The 24,109-nt window shown below is 57.7% G+C and overlaps 1 protein-coding gene across 2 annotated transcripts in view; it reads right to left on the minus strand.

The window, feature by feature from the left end:
* CABLES1 (Cdk5 and Abl enzyme substrate 1) overlaps window positions 1-24,109 on the minus strand; it is a 46,469-nt gene that overhangs the window by 15,295 nt on the left and 7,065 nt on the right. For both annotated transcript variants that reach the window (XM_084888245.1, XM_084888244.1), the window contains exons 2-3: window positions 6,548-6,619; window positions 1,760-1,852 (exon numbers count right to left, since the gene is read on the minus strand). In XM_084888245.1, coding sequence (XP_084744371.1) covers window positions 1,760-1,852; window positions 6,548-6,619 — 165 coding nt within the window. The remainder of the gene's footprint in view (window positions 1-1,759; window positions 1,853-6,547; window positions 6,620-24,109) is intronic.

The raw sequence follows: 24,109 nt of genomic DNA on the forward strand, positions 1-24,109 counted from the left end.
CAGAACACGGGGGAGGGCCTCCAAAGAGGCACTGAGAGCTGGGCCTCGGGGGGTTCGAGACCACGGTCCCACACTGGCCCGTCAGCGCGGAGCCCCGGGCTGGGCTCCCTCGGGCCAGGGTGTCCACACCCTCCAGGAGGCTCCCTCTGACTCTTCTCCACGCAGCCCTTCCCGTGCTTAGGAGCCAGGCACACGATCGTGAGGGACAAGGGGAGGGCGAGTCGGAATAGTCCACTTAGCAAATCCAGTTGGTACTTTTAACTAAAAACTTTGTACTTACAATAAGAAAATACGTTGACTGTGTAAACATTACTGGACAAAAGAGCTCAGTGTTGCTATTCTAAAATTACTGAATAGCCCTTAATTATGTTCTCTGTTAAACAAGGCTTAGAAAGGAGGTGTAAGCTCCAGGAAAACAAGCCTGCAGGCTGTCGTCATGATTGTTCATGCTGCACCACCGTTTGTACAGCTGGGCCTCCTCCTTCCCGGAGTCTGACAGCCTTTCGTCTGCGTGGACTAGACCTGTGGTTGGCAAACCGCGGCTCGCGAGCCGCGTGCGGCTCTGGCCCCGTGAGTGTGGCTCTCCCACAGAACACCAAGTGTGGGCGCGCACGGACAGTGCGATGGAAACTCAGTGGCCCGTGCGCAGAAGTCGGTTTCCGGCCTGGGCGAGTCTATTGTGAACAAGTGGCATTACAACACTCCGGGCCAAAGAGCCGCATGTGGCTCTCGAGCCTCGGTTTGCTGACCACTGTACTAGCCATGCGGGGCCTTTTGTGACCAGAAGATCAAGCAGAATGGGACGGTGTCCTAACGCCTCTGTTTGGGGGACAGAGGTCAGAGGTCAGCAGAGGGAGCTGCCCCTCAGGGTGCAGCACCAGGGACCCCGAGCCGCCGTGGGCTCTGGTCTGACCGGCCCTGGCTGCCGAGAATGCACGCAGCCCCCCTCGCCGACGCTCCAGCAGAGACGACTCCGACCTGCGTGTCCCGGACGGTGTTCCTGTCGGGGTCGTGTGGCTCTCAAGACAGCACTTTCCGGAAGGCCCCGTGGAGAAGCTGGAGGAACAGGTGCCACCGGCCTGGCAGCATGGCCAGGGCCCAGGGTGCCTGCAGGCATGGCCACGGCTCCCCTCCTGCAGCTCCATAGCCGCCCCCTCCTTTTTCCCTGCCCCCCAGGCCTGGGGACATCAGCTGAGCAAGGCTGGAACAGGTGGAACAGAAAACAGCCCAACAAAGCAGGAAAAGGGAAAAGACAAAACACGAAAATCCAACTGGTTTTCTCTTCAAAGGCTTCCATGAGAATATGCTTGTGTTGTATTCAAGTCTCAGTGCGGCCTGGCCGGTGTGGCTCAGTAGATAGAGCCAGTCAGCCTGCAGACTGAAGGGTCCCGGGTCGATTCCCACCAGGACACAGGCCCGGGTTGTGGGCTCGATCCCCCAGTGGGGGGCGTGCAGGAGGCAGCCATTCATGATTCTCTCTCATGAATGTTTCTGTCTCTCCCCATCTCCCTTCCTCTCTGAAATCAATAAAAACATTTAAAAAATGAAAAGACACAGCGTGTGGTTAACCTAAATCTCACCGAGCCTTGGGCAGCGTGAGGAAGCACTGCCTTCTACAGACGTCTCGGGACGAGTCTGGCAGGAGGGAGGTGGAAGGTCACAGGAGAGTCTGGCTTCACTTGGCCGGTCCGGCATCAGGCGTCCCTGCGCCCCCCCCACCCGCCCTCTTGCAGCCGGGACGAGGCCCCGGAGGCAGTACCTGCCGTTCCTCGTGTCGTGCTGCCGCATGTTCTTGATAAAATGTATCTTCTTGAAGCTCTTGGGTCTCGGCGAACCGGAGAGAGTCCGACATCTGAAAAACAAAGCCGTTTAAAAGTGCGGTCAGCGGCCCGCGGGACGGCCGAGCATCGCCACACAAAGCCAGGAAGGAAAGACCAGACACACGGTGAGTCACCCCGGGATAATGAGGACAATATGGCTGGGAGGAGGAGGCTTAAAAAAACCGACGACAGACAGCTTCCGTGATGATGCCGATAGCAGTTATGCGAGTCCAAACGCCAGCTCATGAAAACCACTGTCCTCCGTCAGCGGCAACAGCGCAGCCTCCCGATTCCACACGGGAGTTCCCGCCCTCCTGACGCCTCCTGCACCAGCGTGGGAACGACAGAAGACTGACGTGAGGGTTCGAGGGGACGCAGCCCGGTGCAAAGTGGGGGAAAGTGGGGTAAGAGCCCGGATCCATCCCTCTCGTCAGCAGCCTCGGGCCTGAGCCGCTTCGGTTTCAGCTCGGCTCCACCTGGAGCTGCACTCGAACGAGAGGGAGTGGCTTCTTTTCCGTCTAAGATAAATTTAAATAAATATTTGTTGGACAGGACGACCTGGGCTGAAGTTAATTTTTCCTGGAACAAACGGCACGGGCTCGCACGGCGGGGCTGAAGCACGGCGGGCTGAAAGGTCTTTTGTTGTGTGTTTTCACAGTTGCCGGGTGCAGGCCAAGCCCCGCAGCTGCAACAACACGGCGGCAGACACCAGCACACGCGAGGACAGGGCAGTCTTTCCTTGGAGAAGGGAGCTGTGACTTTTCTGTTCGGGTTTTTGCTACCAAACACTGTTGTTCACTCAGCCCAGGGTCGGCAAACTCCTTAGTCACCAGAGCCAAATACCAACAGCACGATTGACTTTTCTTTTGAGAGCCACATTTTTTAAACTTAATCTTCTTCTAACGTAAATTCTTCAAAATAGACTCCCCCAGGCCCTGGCATTTTGTGGAAGAGCCACACTCAAGGGACCAAAGAGCCGCATGTGGCTCTCGAGCCGCAGTTTTCCGGGCCCCCAGGGCTGATTCTGCCACTGGGAGAGGGGACCCCAGAACTTAGCCTCAGAGAGAAAGGTGCGGGAGCTGTGCCCACTGCCGAAGCCACAGCGAGGTCCGGCTGGGTCCCCAACTTCAGTCAGGTCTGAGCTTTGAGGCCTCAGGGACTGGGTAACAAGGGAACCAACACGCAGGTGGGTGTGGGCAGGCGGCTGAGGACCGGACGGGCGGGGTCACAGACCTACAGCCACGCAGCCTCTCAAATAACCCGAGGGCCAAGCTCAGGGAATTAGGTCCAGGCCTCAGGGTGTCATCCCCCGAGCCCCTGTACCCACCTCTAGGAAGGGCCAGTCTTTCCAGAAGCCTTTCGCCAAAGGGCACTGACACCGACTTATTTCTAAGAAGCAGCCCCTTCAAATGTGACTTCACTGGCAAGCAATCACAGTGGAGCCAGGAGTGCGGCAGAAGCAAAGGCGTGGCATCAGGTATGTGGGGGTGACTCTGCAGGAAAAGGGGGTTCCCTGGCCTTGGGTCTGTCAGGTCGCTGCATCCGAGCAGGGTCCGCAGGCCCCCCCCCTGCGCCCCATAAACTCGTCTCTTCCCTGGCGTGGCTGTGAGGGTTCCCGCAGTGGCGTGTACCAGAGCTTCGCCAGCTGTAGGTGGCGCATGATACACGAATTGGCACATGGATGCAAACATGCACACACATAACATGTGTGTTGTGGTTATTGAGACCATCAGCCTCCAAGGGAGCACACCTTGTCACCACCTGGCCCGATGCTGAAAGTGCATCCAGGTGAAGGACCTGAGTTCTTGGTTTTAAATACGTAGATTCTTTCAAAGACCTGCACGGCCTGCCGGAGGGCTCTTAGCTGCGCGTCCTGTGGACTTCGGGGGGAAGCACCCCCAAAACCCACACCCCTCAGGCTCTAACCCAGTTCAGTCTCCTTGGGGCCCCTCCTGCCTTCTTGGCCAGCTCTGAGGAGCAGACCCAGGACCCCAATGGCCTCCCTTCCACCCCAGAAATCAATGCTGGAGTCTGCAGTCACTCAAGGTCCCCAACTGTCTGTCTCCCACTCGACAGAAGATTCTCGAAGTGCAGTTGCTGGAGAGGGGCCTTGGAGAGTGTCAGGAAGCTCCCAGGGGACTCTGCACAGGGCAGGGGGCCAGCTGTGCCTCACCCCCGCCCCGCTGTGAGCACCTTCCCATCCTGAGCACCCTCTCCGGCCAGAGGAGGAACACCAGCTCCCTGCCTCTGGGCCTGCAGAAAGGGCTGCCGGTCGGGGGCCAGCCCCCCAGGCCTCTGCAGGAACGGAGCCATTGGTGGCTGTTGGCACCAGCAGGGGGAGGAGGAGGGCACCAGGCAGTCCCCACAGGCCCAGACAGGCTGGACTGGGGGGCGGTGGCGGCAGCCACGGGTGCGCAGGGAAAGAGGCTTTCTGGACTCCGAGGGAGTCCTGAGTCCAGAGGAAACCCCCTCCGTGTGAACGCTCAGTTCTGGATGCTTACTAACAAACTCTGATGCACAGAGAGAGCGGGACTTGCAGAAGGAGAGCTAACAAAGGTGCTCTCTGTGGCTCTCACGCCCAGTCCCAGCGCCTGGGCTCCCTGTCAAGGAGCCGTGTTGTCTTGCGTTTTCTAAGCATTCAGCTCCACCCCAGGGGGCCTAAGGACGCCCTGGAACGGTGGCGTTAGCAACCATTGCCACGGAAACCGGAAGACAGCTCGTGCTGCGCAGGGTGAGCAAGAATGAATTAATTTGAAACCGCCTGAATTAACATGTAAACATCCATTTCAAACATACACTTTAAGTGAGGCAAAATTAAATTAGTAGGATTAAATTAAAAGCTAATTTAATGAAAGATTAGCTCTTTCTTGTTAGCACTGATTACGGACACACTCAGTGATGCAAACGGCTTTTAACACATGCCTTGGAGCCATTTGTTCAATGTGCCGAGTTTAAAAGCAAGTTGGGCATTAGCATTCCACCCCCGGTTCCCCCAAAACCAGTGCCATTAACGATAGGTTCATTTCACAGAGCGCGGGAGCTGGGAGTCCGCAGCGAGCAGCTCCTTGCCCCTCCCGTTGTACAGATGGGAAGACTGAGGCCCCAGCGAAGCTAAGTGAACTTCCAAGGACATGTGACTGGTTCATAGAAGAATCCGGCCAAGCACTCAAGTCCTCTGACTCCCAACCTCAGGGCCCCTCCTGCCATGCTAATTTTATTTCCTAGGAACAAGTACATTTCTAAGAAAAATGTTTAATTAAGAAAGAAGTCCATGGGAAAATGAAGACTTCTTAAGCTGCCTCAATTCCCTTGTTCTGACTGACAGTGAAATGCTGCATTTAAACAAGATTTGCTGGGAGCTCAGCAGTTCCTGGAAGAGCTAAGGGAGAAGCCGGCCTAACTCTGCCTGTGGGTGCCACCAGGGGCTCAGCCAGGGCCGATGCTGAGGGGCAGGGTGACGGGTGTGACAGGAGCGTGTGCCCAGCGCGTCCTTGGCCCCTTAACCACCGGGAGCCCCTAACGGGGAGCAACGTCTTCCCTCCGGGCCTCCTTGTCCCACGGCCACAGGCGCCCAGAGGACCGGCTGCTCGGGCCCAGGGACACCCGGGGGCTTCCAGCTCCGCGCACCGGTGTCCGTGTGGCACCTGCTCGGACGCCAGAGCCGCGGTGTCTCCTGAGCACCGCCCCCGCCCCCTCGCTGACCACCTGGACCGGCACTGGCCCTCACGGACCTCAGTGCAGCTTCTGCAGCGCCCCCTCCAGGAAGCAGCCCCTTCCAGCATTTACAAGAGCAGCTACATGCCACCATTCACGGGGACGGGCCAGCGCTCACAGCGTCTTCACCGAGACATCAAAGTGGAAAGTGAACCAGCCCCACATCTCTTTGGAATAAAGTCAGTGATGAGACTCGAGCATCTGACACGCTTGACCCGACCCAGGCCTGTCCATGCTCCCCCTCCCCCGGTGGTCTGTGCACAAGACCCAGGACCTGGGTGAGGCTCTGGGCCGGGAAGGAGCTGGCCCCAGGGTGAGCCTCCCTCCACGTCAGCTCCTCCCAGGCCCAAAAGGAAGGGCCCGAGACTCCCCCGTCCTGACACTCGGGTGCAGGTGTGGTTCCCGGAGGAGCTGGTGCGAGCTGAGGGCACATCTCCCGCAGGCGCCCCTCTCCCCCCACTCTCCCTGCCCCCGCCACTGCCAGTGTGCCCGGAGGCCAGTGCCCAGCCTGCCCAGCTCCGTCTGCAGGAGGAGCCCCCACCAGCCACTGGCCAGGAGGCAGTGAGTGCCGCCTCCTCCGGGGGCCTGGCTGGCCCGCGGCGGGCAGCAGAGAGGGTTAGAGGCGGCAGCACAGCTCAGAACTGCAGTCACCCCAAAAGGGGCCTGACGGTACCTCCCATCTCCAGGGAGAAATGGAAGCCGGGGGCTGTGGCTGCTGCGTCCCTCGGCTCCTGGACGAGGGTGGGGATGCTCCGTCGCCGGCAGCTTTCCCGGGGACAGGAGAAGGGTCCCCACAGGCCCAGGGGGGCGATGCCGGAGCAGACGGATCGGAAGTCAATCCTTTCCCAGTCCTCATCGCCTCAGGGCAGGGGTGGCCAAACTCTGACCCTGGGGCTCAGAGGTCATTTTAACACTCAATTCTGCAGACCAGGAGTTTTAACTTTGGCTGTGACCTTGTCCAGCAAGCGGAGCCATTCACACACAGAAACGCAGCTGGACGGACGGACACTCACCTGCGCAGGGGGGCATTCTCCTCAATGTCTTCCAGCGTCTCCAGCGAGGACCTCTGCGAGATGAGCCGACGTCTGCGGAGAGGAGGGAGGAAACTGGGCGTTAAAACCGCCTGTGAAAGGGCCCAGGCACTCCTGCAATGAAGTCCAAAGAGACCGGACCACAGCCCTCCTCACGAGGCCCCGGGCTCCCAGCCTAGCTGCGGTCCAGGCCAGCTGCGGTCCAGCTGCAGGGCTGTTTGTGGCGATCAGGGAAGGGACTGCTCCGTTTATGCTGCCGTTTTCCCCGAGACCAAAAGGCAGGGATCTCTCACCACACGCCCTCGGGCACCAAGTCAGACAGCGCTGCTGGTGTTGGCATGTTAGCGGTCTGTACGAGGCTACCTGGTAAGTACTGCATGTGAAAGCCGTGTTACATGGAATCGCAATCGGGTGCAATAACACCATTCGGATGCGATAAAAAAGTGATGGTCTGATGGCCTGGATTTCAAAAGCCATTAGAAACAAGGACGACTCAGACCAGTGAGGCACGTTTAGACAATCCATCTACTCCTTCCCGTGCTGAAGGGCTGCCAACCGCCTGCCAACGCCTCCTCAACCTCGCTTCTCTGAAGAACAGGCCCAGTTAAGGGGGACTCCCGGGATGGGACGGGGCGGACGGCCGAGCTTCACAGCGAAGCCTCCTGAACAAGGACCTCATTTCCCGTAAGTGGTCTGCCGACGGGTGGAAAGAGTCTGAATGGGTCTCTCTCCACCTTGAAGAAAACATGTCTAAGGTTAGAGGGATAATTCTATTTTGTATTCCAGTTTACAAAACTTAGGTAAGAACATGCAATTATAACTACTTTGTTCTAAAGAACAAAAAAGTATAAAATGAGACACTCTGAGACTATTTAAGGGTGCCATCAACTTTCTAAGAGCTTTGTCTCATCTCTGATATTCCAGTGCTTCCTGAATTGCTCATCACACACACACACACACACACACACACACACACACACACACACACACCAGCGAGCTGCCTAATGGGTGGGTGTGTGAGCACCACGGGCGTCCTCATGACCCAGGGCCTCTGCACGGCTGGCGTTCAGCTCTGCAATGACTCACAAGGAACTTCCCGGCGAAACGGCAATATGCCCGACTCCCAACGGCAGCCAGACCAGAGGCCACGGCTACGGGAGACCCTGGTCTTGCCTGCAAGGTGCAGGGGGCCTGAGGGACGGGGAGCTAATTTTATAGGCGCCGACTCGCCAGTCCCCGGGGCGAGTCTGCAGCCGTGACTGGGGGCTCGGCTCACGGCCCTAGGACAACAGCTCGCAGCGTGACTCTGAAGTGGCCGCCCCAGTCCTCGGCCAGGCTGGTCTGAAGTCCCAGCGGGCCAGGCTGACGCCGGCAGGTCACACCCCTCCGGCAGGCCTGCACGCCTCATCCAAAGGCAGGCAGTTCCACAAGGAGCGTGTGTGCAGAGACGCCTTGGATGTCCTGGGGCTGGAAGCTGGGGCTTAGAAAATGGCTCAATCCTGGAGCCTCCGTCTCCTCGCCTACGAAATGGGAAAGTGTGAGGAAGAAGCAGAGACACTGGAGTCGTTGGTGCAGGGCACCACTGACAGGCAGCTGCTGGGTTTCTGATCGACACTCACTTCCTCCACTGGAGATGCACCCTGACCTGCCTTCCCCTCAAATGCCCAGGATGAGGGCTGTCCTAGCTCTGCCAACCCCAACCCCAGGCAGGGGCAGGGGCACCCCAAAAGGCCTTGTGCCTCAGCTTACCTGGGACCCTGCTCCTTCTAGACACCTACCCACTGAGCATCACTCACTCATTGGCCACCCATAAAATCAGGGCCCCGCCCCCGCCCCCGCCTGGACTGTTCCTTTAAATTGGGCCGAGGAGCTTCCCTTCCTCAGGAGAGCACCAGCAGGCTTTCCTCTGAGACGCACAGCTCGGGAAGGACCCCACGTTATAAAGAAACCGTCCCCAGGACCACGGACACAGAGCAGCCCCCTTCCACACAAACAGGGACTGTTCGCTGCCTCGAGCGCCTGCCCCATGGTGGTCACACAGGGTGCTCACCTCTGCCCCTGCCCCCTGCCCTCTGCCCCCTGCCAGGTCCTCCCAAGCCACGTAGCAACCTCTCCCGGTGCTTCCGTCCTCGGAAAGCACGCCACGGAAAAGAGGCTCAGGGCAGGTGCCAACCCTCACCGGGCACGTGTCACCCACAGCGTGCCTCCTGACTGAGCCCCGCCAGGCAGACTCCTCACCGGGGACGGCCGACCAGCAAGGTCTGCACATTTTAATGACGGACAACACCTCGTCTGGGACCACAACATCCTGCCCCCACGACCACAGCCAGCCAGCGAGAGGCCGGCAGACGCACAGCAGCAGCCCTGGGCCACGTCCTGTGGGAACGCCTGTGTCTGGTCCTCAGGTTCCGTCTTGTCTGACAGGAACCCCTGGCCCCTCCTCCTGCCTTTCGCACACGGAGGCCAGTGTGGGCCCATCAGCGCCCACGGGTGAGGCCACCTCCCCGCAGCCTCAGACTCCGTCCGACACCTTGTTCCTGCTCCTCTCGGCCCGAGTGCGGGCATCTTATCGCCGGGTGGGCAGCCCTGGGAGGGGGGCTAGCGTGGGCAGGACGGGGCTCGCTGCTGGCCCTGCGGACCGGTGAGGCCGGGACAGGGTGACGGGGACCAGCAGTGTGGCTCCTCACGGCTGACCCCCTTGTGGGGTCACCTGGGCAGACCAGTGGGAGTGTGTGGGCACCACAGGGCCAGCTCCAGGCTGAGGGAGGACTATGATGAGGAGGTGGCCCGGACTCTGTGTCCCGGGAGGAGGTCAGACCTGGGGCAGCTGGGCCCCAGGGGGCGTTGAAATCCCTGGAGGCAAATGCCCAGCGTGTGGGGACCGTCGCTGCCACCTCCCACCGGAGGGCCTGTTCACGTGGCTCTGACCGCCCCCCTCCAGGGGCCCCTCCGGCTGTGAGCGGCCACGGGCTGCGCGGCACCTGGGCACAGGCGAGGTAAGCCGGGTCACGATCACCTCGGTGCGCCCAGACAGCTATTATGACAAAACCCCAACCACAGAAGTAGCTAATCCACAGTCACATGATACCCCACACCCTAATTTACTGCTCTGTCACCGTGTCTGTCTCCCCAGATGGACTGACCACACCGACAGCCAGCTGCTCCGGAGTCAGCCGTCCTCCCGTCTGGGCGCTCAGCGGAGGCAGAGTGCACGGGGCCTCCCCGGGAGGGCGGGGGGGCAGGGCCTGTGGACTCGCTCAGAGACCTCCCAACACCACGTGATGGCTTCCTGCACGTGCCCAGAGCCTCCCCGTCTGTCACTGAATCATCCCCAGAAAGCCCCCGGCCCCTACCACCAGCAGGACAGGGAGGCAGGCCCCGTGCAGGGGGGGCGGGTGGGGGAGGGACAGTCTCTCCCCCCCACCCCCACCCCAGGCACAGCTGTGCAGTGCACAGGGGTGAGGTGGGATCTGGTTAAAATGCATTTCTTCTGTTTAAGGTCATTAAATGCTCATTTTCCCAAGTGGAATTTTGTATGTCTCACTTAAAAAAAAAAATCAAACCAGGTCCGGCTGGTGTGGCTCAATGGTTGAGCACTGACCTATGAACCAGGAGGTCATGGTTCGATTCCCCAGTCAGGACACATGCCCAGGTTGTGGCTCAATCCCCAGTGTGGGGCGTGCAGGAGGCAGCCAATCCATGCTTCTCTCTCTTCATTGGTGTTTCTATCTCCCTCTCTAAAATACAATAAATGTATTAAAATCAATTGTTAAAAAAAAAATCACACCTGGAAATGCATCAAGTAGAAACTGAGGATGACCTGCTAACCCCAAGGCCCAGAGTTTGGTGTGTGCCTGTCAGTCATCAGACTGGAAAGGAAAAGAAAGGGTTGTCTTTCCAGACACAAAGGCAGTGAGGCTCCTGGCTCCACTGCTGGAGACACCTGTGTCTGAGCGATAGGAGCGTGGGGCGGGTAGGAGGGGGGGTGGGGCGGGTAGGAGGGAGGGTGAGGTGGGTAGGAGCGGGGGGGGGGGGGGGGGCAGGTAGGAGCGTGGGGGTGGGGTGGGTAGGAGCGTGGGGGGGTAGGAGTGTGGGGGGCGGGTAGGAGGGGGTCGGGTAGGAGGGGGGACGGGTAGGAGCGTGGGGCGGGTAGGAGGGGGGGCGGGTAGGAGGGGGGCAGCTAGGAGGGGGGGCGGGTAGGAGCGTGGGGGGGCGGGTAGGAGGGGGGTGTGGGCAGGAGCGTGGGGCGGGCAGGAGGCGGGGGGCGGGTTGGAGGGGGGGCGGGTAGGAGCGTGGGGGGGCGGGTAGGAGGGGGGTGTGGGCAGGAGCGTGGGGCGGGTAGGAGGGGGGGGCGGGTAGGAGGGGGGGCGGGTAGGAGCGTGGGGCGGTAGGAACATGGGGTCTCGGGAGGGAGCGAATCAGGCTCCTCCCCAGGAGGGAGGTGTTCCCGGGCTGGCACCCGCTCTGTCCAGCTCTGGCTCTAGGGGAAGCTGCACGAAGAGCCGTCACATAAAGGGCCCTGGTTGGTGGCTCACACCAGCTGGGGGGGAGGGGGATGAAGGACCGACAATAGGATTAGGGCTCCAACCTCATCCCCATGGCTTGGTGATCCCCGTGGGCCCAGAGCCTTCCCCATGTGGAGCTGCAGGTGTGGGAGCAGAGGCTTGAGTCCACTCTACGGGGCGGGAGAGCGACCAGGACCAGCCCCTGCCCAGGTCGGGAGGGTGCTGCAGGGCCCAGCGAGGAGGGAGCGTGGTGGTGGTGGTGGGGTGATGGTGGTGGTGGGGTGATGGTGGTGGTGGGGTGATGGTGGCAGTGGGGTGATGGTGGTGGTGGGGTGATGGTGGCGGTGGATGGGGAGGGCTCAGGGCCCAGCGAGGAGGGAGCGTGGTGGTGGGGGGGAGGTGATGGTGGCGGTGGACGGTGAGGGCTCAGGGCCCAGCGGGGAAGGGGGTGTGGTGAGGGAGGGGAGGCAGGACGGGGAGGGGACAGGGCCGGCAGCCAGCCTACAGGCCTCTTCTGGGCCTCCTCCTCCAGCTGGAGTTACAGAGCTTTCGTCACTGCACTTTGTAGACCAGGCCCCTGCAGAGAAGAACCTCTACCCCAGCAATTACACCTTCCTCAGTGCATCTCGGCGAAACCGCCGGTGTTCAAGTGCCAGCTCTCTGAAGGCCACGCGCCCTCTGAGCGCCGCGGTTCCAGCCGGCGCTCCCTAGCAGCTGAGCTGCCGAGGCCACTGCACACGCTCGCTCCCCGGACTCCGCACGCTCTGTCTGCCAGCTCACAGCCGGGATCCCCGACGCTCGTGGAGCAGAAGTCAATGTGTTCGCTGAAGGAGCAAACTGTTTGCAGCAACACATATGTGTTCACAGATGACGCCAGAGAGCAGCTGTCGCGCCGAGCAGACACCAGTCTCGGAGCAGAAGCGCCTTGGCTTCGCCCGGCAACGCCTTCTTCCGACTCGACAGCTCCTGGCGTGGACTCGCACTGCCCTCGGCCGAGCCGCCGCGAACCGTGTGGCCTTGCCCGCTCACCTGGCAGCGCGGCTGGACGGACTGAGAGGAAATCCCCGGACAGCGGGCTCTGACCCTGCCCTGCGGACGGCCTGGCGGGTGACCAGGCTGCGGCCACTGCAGAGCACCCTGTGGGCCCGGCCACCCCGCAGTGGGCACCAGGCTGGCGGCTTGTGAGGGAAAAGCTTCCTCACCCCACGGCACTTCTGTGCCTGAAGCCGGACCCACACCCGGGACATCCACACCCACACCCAGGGCACCCACACAACTACACCCACACCCACACCCAGGACACCCACACCCACACCCAGGACACCCACAGAAGCATCTCAAACTCCCCAGTCACAGGCGTCTTCCTTGTAAAGGATGAAAAGTAGGTCTCCTTTAAGAAAAGGAGAGATGCACGGTCCAGGAGCAAAGAGAACGCGGGACACGGACTGCGAGAGGCTGTGTTCACGCCTCCAGCTGACGAATCAGCAAAAGCCAAGTGTAACTCCACACGGAGAACCGCGGGGCCTTGTTCAAACAGATCTGTTTCCACGTTTTCACAGGCCGGACACGGAAACAGGCCTGATGTTTGCAGAGAACACAAAGGCACCCGCTGCTGTTTGCTTTTAAGTCTCATCGGACTCGTCAAATTCTAGAAAACCGAGGTGTGAGGTCATCGCGGCGCTCAGGCTTGGAGAGGATTTAAAGCCTGGCGGGGCTCACTCCCAGATCTCCTGGAGCCCTGCCCACGGCCCCGTCCGTCTGCCACTTCCACCTGGAGACGCACCTCGTTCCTCTGGGAACAAGTTCAAGGCCTGAAGGCACCTGCCCCGGCTCCCAGACGCCTTGTGCTTCAGGAGAGAAAGCCCCCGGCCCCCAAGCTGACTCCTGCTCAGCCCCACCCCTCGGGCGGAGCCTTGCCCTGCAGCTGAGAGAACAAGCCGAGCAGGTGTGCAGGAGAGAAAAGAGAAACCGGGAAGCAGTTGTACTACTGTGTGTGTGTGTGTGTGTGTGTGTGTGTGTGTGTGTGTGTGTGTTGGGGAGGGGGCAGGACCAGGAAAGCCTGGGGTTTGTGAGGCTGTTGAGGCGACCAGCCTTGTCCTTGCTACATAACATGCCGATGCCCATCGCAGGGGGTGGACACGTGGGGCCAAGCCAGGACAGGGTGGGGTGTGAGGGACGCGCAGAAACGGAATCCACTCAGAATAAAGGGCCAGCTTCATCCTGAGGAAAAGAGCCCATTGAGGAAGCATAGCCTGTCCCAGGAGTTTGGGGCTCATGTGAGTTCCATGTGGGCACCAGCGTTCCAGAAAGCGAACCCAGTGTGCCTGTGAATGGGCTGAGCCGTCACATGACTCCGCCCTGAAGAGCTGAGCTGTCAGAAACTAGACCAGCAGGGCCTGGGGCCAGAGGTCGCTTCCGAGGGCATTTATTTACCAGGACCTTCAGGAGCTGCAACACAGCAGACAGCTGTCAGTCGCCCTCCCGCCCAGCCCTTCGGAGGACAGACTGAAGAGAGAAAGAAGGGCCTTCACCCTTCATGCCTCACTCCTCAGACAACAAAGCCTGCAAGGCGAAGGCCAGATCAAGGCTCAGGCCACAACTTTCTATTTCATTTTGCAAACAGTACATACCATGCACTTTACTAAGGTTTTTACAGACATATTTGCATTAAATTCTTATTCCTGTAAGGCTGGTACTATTCTGACTCCCATTTTACAGATGGAGAAACTGAGGTTCCAACATGGAATGCCACTTGCCGAAGGCCATGGAGCCAGGGAAGTGTAGATAAGGAACGGAACAGAGCAGCTTCTACACTCAGCAGTCTGAGGGGGCACTTGGACAGAGATGCCTTTTTGTGAGGTGAAGCAGAATTTGCTGCCCCAAAATGTGTCTTTTAAAGAAGATAGTGCCCATTTTAGCTGGTTATGTTTTGTTTTATTTTATTGTTAATCCTCACCCAAGGACATTTTTCCATTGATTTTTAGAGAGAGTGGAAGGAAGAGAGAGAGAAGCATCGATGTGAGAGAGACACACTGATTGGTTGCCTCCTGTACAAGCCCCGTCCAGGGCCGGTGAACCTGGAAACCAAGTCCGTGCCCTTGACGGGAATCAAACCCAGGACCCTCCTCTGTCCACTGAGCCAAACTGGCTAGGGCGTAAGGTGGTTATTTTAAGAAATGAAAGACTCGGGAAAAACCTCTGACCTTCCTTCTCCCTGATTGTCTAGAGAATCTGGGTCGAGGACCAGCTGGTAAGTCTAGTGTAAATGAAGTGACCAGTGAGACAGAGGGGGGACCTCCTTGGTCTCACTCTTACAGGTGTCCCTGCAGCCACCTCCCCACCAAGCTTCAGCCTCCCCATCTCCGTGTGAACTGCCTGCCTGCCCTTTGCAGCCCAACCACAACCCTCCTCTCCTCCTGAGCTCAGGGGCACATAAGCCTTCACCTTGGTCTCATGGTCTGTGAAACACCTGTATGTACACAGGATACATTTAGTCGCTTTCTCCTGTTAATGTAAATGTGAGCATTAAACCAGCCAAGAGCTTAGAAAGGCCGAATAAAAACTGTTTCTCCTCCCACAGGGCACCTGGGCAGCAGTGACCTGCGTCTCCTCGGGAGGGAGATGGCTCAGTGACCTCCTCCCAGTGCTGCCAGCCCCACCCACCACCAGGCAGGCACCACCTCCCGCCCCAGGCCGCCCCAGGCCACGTGGTGGCTGGCTCCAATTAGGGGAGAAGCCATGGGGATTTCAAAGGCACCTCCGGAGTGCCCCTGCCGGTCGCAGCCACTCCAGCCCTCCAGGCCTCGTCCCCTGGAGTCTGTTTCAAAGGACTGAGGCCCTTCTGTTCCTGCGTGTTGGAAGGGAAGCTGTTTCAGCTTCAAACCACTTCAAAGTTTATTTTCAAATGAAAGTTATTTTGCCAAAGAAATAGTAAGTTTTACCCAAGCAGGGAATGATGACGAGTCTAAAAATAACGCTGACTTTAGAATCTTGGATGGGGCCGTGCTTGGAACTCGCCGGCCCCCCGACATGAGAAATGATGCTTTCCTGCAGGCCAGGCAGCCGCCTGGTGAAGTATCGGACCGCACACGTGTCACGTGTTCTGTCCTCAGACCTGGCCTGCAGGCGCCTGGAGCCCGTGCAGCGTGCGCATCTGGGGTCCTGCGGGCGACCTCTGGTGTGATGGGCAGGTGCACGGACCCCTTTCTCCTCAGGATGGGGAGGCTCAGCAGAGGGTCGTGGAGGGGGGCATCTCCTGATGGCTCGGCCTTCAGCCCAAGGCTGGGGCCCAGCTTTGCTCTGGGCCACATTTTTCTTTTTTCCATTAAGAACAATGTTTTGATTGTGGTAAAACAGACACAACCTAACGTTACCATTCTGACCACGTTCACGTGTATGGCTCAGTAGCATCAGCATATTTTCATTGCTGTGCCATGAGCACTGCCATCCATCCGTGTTCTCCGTCCTCCCAAACCGAAACTGTGCCCCCTCACCCCGCCCCCTGGCGAGCAGTCCCTTCTGTGACCGGCTCGCTCCCGAGCAGGAGGTCCTCCGTTCACCCACGCCACGCACGTGTCAGGCTCCTCTCCTTGTTCTATTCCGGAGCGAAGCGGACGCTCACTGAGGAGAGCCCGGACCCCACGTGGGAGGGAGAGGCTGAACTGCAGCGGGCACCACGCCGTGTGCAAACGTTCCCCGCTGACCACACGCTGCTTCCTCTCTCGGCTGCCATGAGCAGGGCAAAGGGCCGCTGAAGCGCCACGCCTGCCGCGTAAGCTCTGGAAGGGAACCTACATCCATCTCCCAGAGGCCCAGGGCTGCGGAGGGGCCTCGGTGGGAGGCAGCCCCAGGAACTGCCCCGCTCCATCCTGCCCCGGCCGGGTATCACCCGGACCTGCCAGCTCCGCTCTCAGTGTCACGGGGCCTGCCTGCTGCTCTCCAGTGTGGGAATGGAGAAAGGGCACAAGCTCTTGCACGCCCAGTCTCCTCACACGCCCCCCGCCCCCTTCCCTCCAGGAGGCAAAGCTGCCTGCTGGGCTCCCAGCGCACACCTTGGGCATCAGGGCCCTGCTGGGGGGGGGGGGGGGGTGTCCATCCTCACCCCCCTCTCTGCATGCTGGGCCCCTCCCTGCTCCATGGTCCTGAGCAGAGTGCGGCTACCACACCCTGCACTGTCCGCATGTGCTTGTCTGGCTCCCCACGTGCTCAGGGCTCCCTACACCCAGGGCTACCCGCCTGTTAGGTACATAATGAATACCTGTTGAATGACTGAACAAACAAAATAATCAGCACCCAAACCCTCAAAACAATGAACAGCACACTGACTGCAGTGGGCAGATGTAAGCAATGATTCCATAGGGTGGCACCTGTGCAACTTTATAGCATATTGTGAACAAGGTAATAAAACTGCAAAAAAGGAGGCATCCTATATAATAAAGAGGTAATATGCAAACTGACACTCACACCCTCACAAGATGGCTGCCTACGACCAGGCCGGTGGCGGGGGGGGGTTAGTGAGGGGCAAGCAGGCTGTGTGGGGCGACCAGGTCGGCAGGGGGGGCAGTTGGGAGCTATTAGACTGGCATAGGGGGAGTGAGGGGCAACTTGGCTGTGGGGAGGAGCAGTTGGGGGCAACCAGGCCAGCAGGGAGGGCAGTAAGGAGTGACCAGGCTATCTTGGGAGGCAGTTGGGGGAGACCTGGCCAGCAGAGGGGGCAGTAAGGAGTGTCCAGGCCGGCAGGGATGGGGCAGTTTGGGGCAATCTGGCTGAAGCAGGGGGCAGTTAGGGGTGATCAAGCTGGCAGGGGAGGAGGGCAGTTAGGGGTGTTCAGGCTAGCACACAGAGACAGTGGGGGCAACCCGGCAGGCAGGGAGGTGAGTGATTTAGGAGCCAGTGGTGCAGGATTGTGAGAGGGATGTCTGACTGCCGGTTTACATCCTCCAAGGGGTCCCGGATTGGGGTGGGTGCAGGCTGGACTGAAGGGGACCACTCCCCTCACCCTGCATGAATTTCGTGGACCGGGCCTCTAGTCTGGTAAATAAAACAGACCCTGTGCTTCTAACCAGCCTTTGACACCACTGGCTGCACGGGGCCCCTGGAAGCGGGCTGAGGGTGGGTCCAGGCTCTGAGGGTCTGGCCTCCAAGTCTCCAGCTCCGGGCGAGGGGGGACTTGGGAAGTCGTCCCAAGGAGTCTGGGCAGTTTTCTTTCCCTTCCTCCCTCCCTTCCTTCCTTCCTCCCTTCCTCCCTCCCTCCCTCCCTCCCTCCCTCCCTCCTTTCCTTTTTTTTTTAGAGAGAAAGAAAAACACATGGAATGAAATAACCATTAAGCAAACATGAAATGATGGAAGCACACTCCCAGGAGATCAGAGAAATGATTTCCGCTGATAGCGATCTGAAGAGCAGTTTTACCGCGAGGAGGAGCACCGGGCAGGGAGGGGCCTGGTCTCTGTGCAGCCCCTTCCCGTCAGGTCAGGCCGTGCTCTTGCTAACGCCACTTACAAAGGTCCTGCTTGCAAGGCCTGCGATACGCAGTCCTGACCCTCGTGGACACAAAAAGAACGTCATCGGCATTCCACACAGCCAAGTGATTTCTTTTCCAACTCACACTCTCGGATCAGCCCGGAGTCCGTCTGAAACAAGCAGGCATCTGGGACTAACTTGTGACAACATAAAATCCCGAGTAAATATCCTATGTAATAAAGAGCTAATGAGACAGAACAGCAGAACCAGACAACCTTCTGGATGACTTTCCAGACGAAGCAAGGCTGCGAGGGGCTGCGAGGGTGAGCCCCTTGCATGGATTCTGTGCCTCGGGCCTCCAGTCTTCTTCAAAGAATCAAGACGTCACCAGCCTGCACACACCGTATATTCCAGTCTCGACTCCTGCTTTCCTGGCTCCTAAAGAACTGTCACACATAAAGGTTGTATTTCCTAATAAACCCCGCAAGCGCTGTGAACTGCAGATCGCTGAGTGACTGATACACCGTTCCCGTCCCTCCCAAACGGCATGGCTCCGTTGCTCACATGCACGTGGAGCAGACGAGGTCAAACAAAAACTCTGGTTCAGTGCTCTGTGTATACACAGCAGCTGCCACGCATCGCGGCCTCACGTGGGCGGGTGGGTCCAGGGCACCAACCCTGGCATCTGGCCTCAGACGGTGACGTGTCCAGCAGAGCGAGTGTCAAGAAGTACCTCCTGGACCCCAAAACCACACCCGCTTTGTCAGGAAGGTCAAAGGCAAGAAAGCGCAATGGAAGGGGTGTGGTCTCCAGGGCCAGAGGGCACTAACTCCTGAGGGTTAAGCCCCTCGTTTCCGTGTGGTGTCAGCCCCACAACACGTGGAGCCTGCAGAGCCACCGGACACAATCCCCACACGCGTGTTTATTGAGAACCATGTGCTGGCACTGCGCTCAGTGCTGCAGAACCCGGAAGCACAGCCTGGCAGGCACACCAGGAGGTATCTGAGTATGCAAACCTCCCCCGTCCCCCCGCAGATGAGGACTGAGGCTCATGATGGTTCAAGCATCTGCCTGGGGTCAGGATGCGTGAGGAGTCATCCCACGTGGCCCCACAGCTCCTGAGGTCAGTGCTCAGTCAGCAGACCAGGTGGCGGACCCTTACCGGGTTGTAGTGACCCATGGTCGGCAGGGGTCCTGACATATCAATTAGAAATTCCAGAAATACACAATTCCTAAATGGCATGTGTGTTAAACAGCGTGTTAAAATTGCCGTCTCACTGTCCCACAGGACAGGAGTCACCCTTGGTCCTGCGTCTGCACCCTACAGACTCTTCCCGCCCGTCAGTCACCCAGCAGTGCCGTCTGGGTGATGGGGCAATGCCACCGGATCCCACACAGGGCTCAAACGCCCCCCTATGTATGTGATAAAGGCAATCCCAACCTCCAACAGAAGCCACCAGTGCTTCCCGATGGGTTAGTGCTCAGCTAAGACAGGAGAGGGTCAGTGCGTGGAAATAGGAACAGGAGAGCCCGTCGTCAGACTCGGCACGGTGCCCTGAGACGAGGGGCCACTTCTCAGAACCTCTTCTGGTCATTGCTGCTCATCGCTTACTGTGCTCACCCTGTAAGTTAAACGTTACCCGAGGTGTTCCCGGGCAGGAGAAAGCGTAGGGAAGCTAGCACTCAGTCCTCTCCCCGGCTCCAGGCATCGCTGTCCCCAGGACAAGGGGAGTGGGGGGCATTACAAAAAACCAGACAAAACTAGAAAGAGAGGCGATGGCTGCTGGACTGTTAAGACTGCCCCCACCTCATGCTGAGGCCGGGACCACGCGAACCCGGGACGCGCAGCAGAGCACAAGGCACTTGGCAAAGGCTTTTGTCTTCTCTCTCCAAGAACAAATCTTCATTCTCCACATCACAGTCTCTCAGCTCCCGCACCTGGGAATCAGTGGCAGACGTGTGCACGCTGACCTGGGGACTGTTTGAAAGATCTGGTGATCTCACGGAAGGTTGTTTTTCCTTTAATAACAATAACCGGTATATCTTTAACTGAAGATAGATGATTTGAGTTATTTATTTAAAACGGATATGCTCAACATTTACCTCAACAGGTTACTATTAGAGTTTTTAGGCCCAAAAAGTCGGGAATGAGCATAAAACTTGCGGTGATCTCGGGAGGTATGAACGGCACCCACGGCGGAAAGAGGAGAACGTCCCCCACACTCCTCCCAGCGACTCGCTTATCCCCCGCAGCTCCGCCCCCGCAGCTCCGAGAGTCAAGGCACAAGGTGGGGAAAACAAAAATAAAGGAATGAAAGGAAACAGGGCCACCCTCGGTTCCACAACTTTCCCGCGGCGGGTTTTCAACACACAGCATCGGACTGCGCCCTCTCCCCGGCCACAGAGAGGGCACCGCCGTCCAGCCAGGCCACACGATGACTGCAGCTCCCATCCTCCACAGCCAGTCCGTCTCCAAGTCCCTCCACTCCTCCTGGACTCTTGGTCTGCCCCCGCCCATCACTACCCTCCCCCGAGGGCGGCCGCCTCCTGCGGACCATGGCGGGGACTCTGGCTTCCTTGTGCACCTGTTCTCCCACCACAGCGGCCACAACTTTCAAAACAAGCCTTCTCACTCCGCCCTGCTGACTCCCTTGGGGTCCCCCCATGCTCAGGACGCAGATCAAAATCCTCCGTGGCCCCAATTCCCTTCTCCCCTCCTCCCTCTCCAGCTGCAGGCACACGGCCCTCGTCTGCTCCCTCCAGGGCTCCCTCTTTCCCACTGGAGTTGGCCCAGGCCCCGCTGCAGGCTGGCCAGTCCTTCCAGCCCTGTTCCCGCAGGCCCAGCTCAGGGGTCGGACCCAGTGGCCGTCCACTCCCAGGTGGGCACAGGGTCCTGACTGCCCTGCTGCCCACCCAGCTGCTGAGCTGTGATTCTCCTCCTCTGGAGTCGGGCCCCCACGATATAGGAACACCCAACCACGTGGCTGCTGCACAGAGGGATGGGACCCTGGCACACAGAGGGTGTGGGCTGGCTCCACTGGGGTCCTGGTCAGTCCAGCTCAGTCTCTCAGGGCTCAGAGAGGAGGTGGGTCAGTGCAGAGACGCGGAACAGGGAGGGGAAGCGATGGGAAAGGTGAGGCCTGTCACCAGACCGGCTCAGCCACACGGGCCGGCCCTAGGGGCCTCACATTGGGGTGTCCTGCTTAGAAAAGGAGGCCAAGCAGGCAGCACAAGGACCACAGGACGAGGGAGTAGCCAGGTGCATCTTCCAGAACTGTCCGTGGGCACTGCCCACTGTGCGGCCCACGAGGGCTGCGGGATCCCACACAGGCAGCATCCTGGGTGCGGTGTGGGCTGGAAGCGCTGCCCCTCCTCAGCTCTGCTAAGGGTCACCACTGAATGGTCACCTCTGCTCTCAGGGTCACCCCTGAATGGTCACCTCTGCTCTCAGGGTCACCCCTGAATGGTCACCTCTGCTCTCAGGGTCACCCCTGAATGGTCACCTCTGCTCTCAGGGTCACCCCTGAATGGTCACCTCCCTGCTCTAAGGGTCACCCCTGAATGGTCACCTCTGCTCTCAGGGTCACCCCTGAATGGTCACCTCTGCTCTCAGGATCACCCCTGAATGGTCACCTCTGCTCTCAGGATCACCCCTGAATGGTCACCTCCCTGCTCTAAGGGTCACCCCTGAATGGTCACCTCCCTGCTCTAAGGGTCACCCCTGAATGTGTGAATTCACCGTTTCCTCCCCACGGCCTTTATTTTGGCCACAGAAACTGTGAAGAGTCCCTGTTACTGGGGCCAAATGCACTGCCTTTGCTTCTCTGATTTTATTGTATTTTACTGAAAATTAACACAATGCTGCCAATTACCTGCTCCACTGAGCACAGCTCCTCCAAAGCAATCAGCTCCCTCCCAACAGCAACCTTGTCAAGTTTCCCAACTGTTTGTTTCTTTTTTAGAAATAGGAAGAGGGAGAAAAAGAGAAATACCATCCATCGGGTACCTCTCATATGTGCCCCGACTAGGGATCGAACCTGCAACCCAGGGAAGTGCCCTGCACAGGAACCTATTGAACTGGTAACTTTGTGGTGTTTGGCACCACACTTCTACCGAGCCGTCTGACCAGGGCTCGCCTGCTCCTGGACAGACAGACAGTGTAGGCACAGGCAGCTGTGCACAGAGTGAGCAGCTGTGTCCCTGACCAGCCACCAGGGCCCCAGCCTCTGCTGGCCCCGCATGCAATACCCCAGCGACCGGCAGGATCATCATTCCCATTTTACAGAAGAGGAGGCTGAGGCCCGGGGACTAAACGAGTTGTCCAAAAGGTACCACCCGGCGGAAGCTGACTCCAACCTGATCCTTCTACCCTTGGATCTGTTCACGCAACTCCCTGAGGAGGCGGCCAAGCCCCAGGGTGCAGGGGAGGAGGACTGGACCCAAACTGTTATGTGGAGGAAGGTCATTACTGGGGAATTTTCCACGCCTCGGCCCCAGCCCGGGGTTCTGCTGGCTGGCCCTGGTTATCACGGGGAAATCAGCATCCGGCTGGATGAGAAGGCTGGCCAGCCAAACTATAGGACACTATTTCTTTGTATTTTAACACAGTGACCTCGACTGACTTAGCCCATAGTCTGAAATGGATGTGGGCCCAGCACTGTGTTCTCTGGAGGTTACTATACAAGTGGAAGATTTGGACCAGAGGAAGAAAAACATTTACAGCACCCAACAGAGTTCTTTGTTTCTCTTAAGTGATACTGCTAGGGTAGAGGTTTTTGTTTGTTTTCAAACTCCCAACTTCAAGTGGCAAATGAACGAAAAAAAACAAAACAACAAAAAACTCACAGATACGACAATAGGACTGGGGTGGCCAGAGGGCCAGGGGAACGGGAGGGTGAAATCGGCAAAGGGGGTCAAATGCATTGTAACGGATGGAAACCAGACTTTTGGGGGGTGAACATGCAACAGAGCATACAGGTATCAAGCTGGAACACGGTACACCTGACATTTACATGATGCTATTAACTGATGTTATCTCAACACAATTTCAACTTAAAGAGACAAAAAACCTCTCCACTGAGAATTAGAAAATGCAGGTTTTGAAATCCCAGCTGGGCCACATGTGGCGACCTAACTACGACAAATCACTCAGTTCTTCGTGGTCTCCACTCTCTGATCTATAAAACAGCTACCACGTTGCTTTTTTGAAACGACTTGATAAAATAACATATATACAAGCGCTGCGGGAGTTTTTATTTATAACGCCCAAACAAGTATCGAGAGCTCGTGTGATCAGATGTTTGTTTTGTGATGCCTCATTACCCACACGATTGCCGGGGCATTTGCAATGTCATCTTCCTTCTTCACTGTTCTCTCTCCCAAACACTATTCACATCAAGAAGATGTAACGCTTCACAGGACTACCTTTCACCACAGGATCGACCATTTTCCCCCAACACGCCAAGCTTGGTTGTTACTTGTTCTGCAAAACACTCCAGCCCTTACCTCCTCCAGCCCCTCCCATTTCCCCTCCTCCCGAGAGGATCAAAGCAGACAGTTTGCTTCAGGTACCAGCGGATCAGTGAATGAGATGCTTTAAAATAAGACTTGATGTGCAAGGCACATAGGAATTGTTGGCATTCTTGAGATTTAAATATTCTCTCCTTGAATGGTCTGTCATCTACTTATCATGACATTTACCGTAGTTACATTTACCTTAGAGTTAGGTGCTCCTGGCCTCAGAAGCTGGACCCTTCATACTCACACATTATTATAACATTCCAAGTCCTAGATTCCTAGCACTTGCATGTTCTGTTTTAGAAGCTCTTGTCTTTCTGACTAAATGCAGCAATAAAACCCAGACCACATTAATGATAACCCTGTTAAATATAAACTAGTGTGCAGCTATCCAAAATGCTAACACAAACAAAAAAAAAGGGGGGGGGGGAGACAGGAAACCCTGACTGGTTGGTTTTTGAAAGCCTCCAAGAACATACAAACAAAAATAAAAGTACAACTTTACACAGTTTTACGGAAGAGTAAGGGCTAATGATTTTATGATTCCTGCATGCAGCCTCTTTGAACCCCACAGTGTCTGTGAAAAGTTCGGTTTTAAAATTGCATGTCGGGTGAAACTTGAATGGGTCAGATTTTTTCAGGTGGAACATGGGGAAAGGGGAAATGCACAGAACTCTGTGAAGTAACAGATTCCCATTAAAAGCGCCTGGTCTCCACCACTCTTTCTCTGACGATGACAGCCCCACAAGGGAAGAATGGGAGGAAAGAAAAAGCCCTGACTGGTAACACTGGCCAATTCTTGTCGTGTAAATATATACTCAGGTCACCAACAAGCGCACAGATTCCTCAACCCATAGGAGCCAGTGAGAGCACACCACCAGGTCTAGACAAAACCCTGCCTAGAAGCCAGAGAAACCAGCTTCAAATTCTAGCTCTCGATTCTATGAGGTCTTGGGCAAGTTTGGCAGCAAGCCTCAGTCTCCATAGCTCTAAAATGGGTGTAATCCCCAAGGGAGCAGGGGGGCTGCAGTGATGGCCATGGCTGCCTCCCATGAAATACAA

Source organism: Pipistrellus hanaki (assembly GCF_964339955.1).
Source record: "Pipistrellus hanaki genome assembly, chromosome: 6".
In the NCBI taxonomy this organism is placed as follows: domain Eukaryota; kingdom Metazoa; phylum Chordata; class Mammalia; order Chiroptera; family Vespertilionidae; genus Pipistrellus; species Pipistrellus hanaki.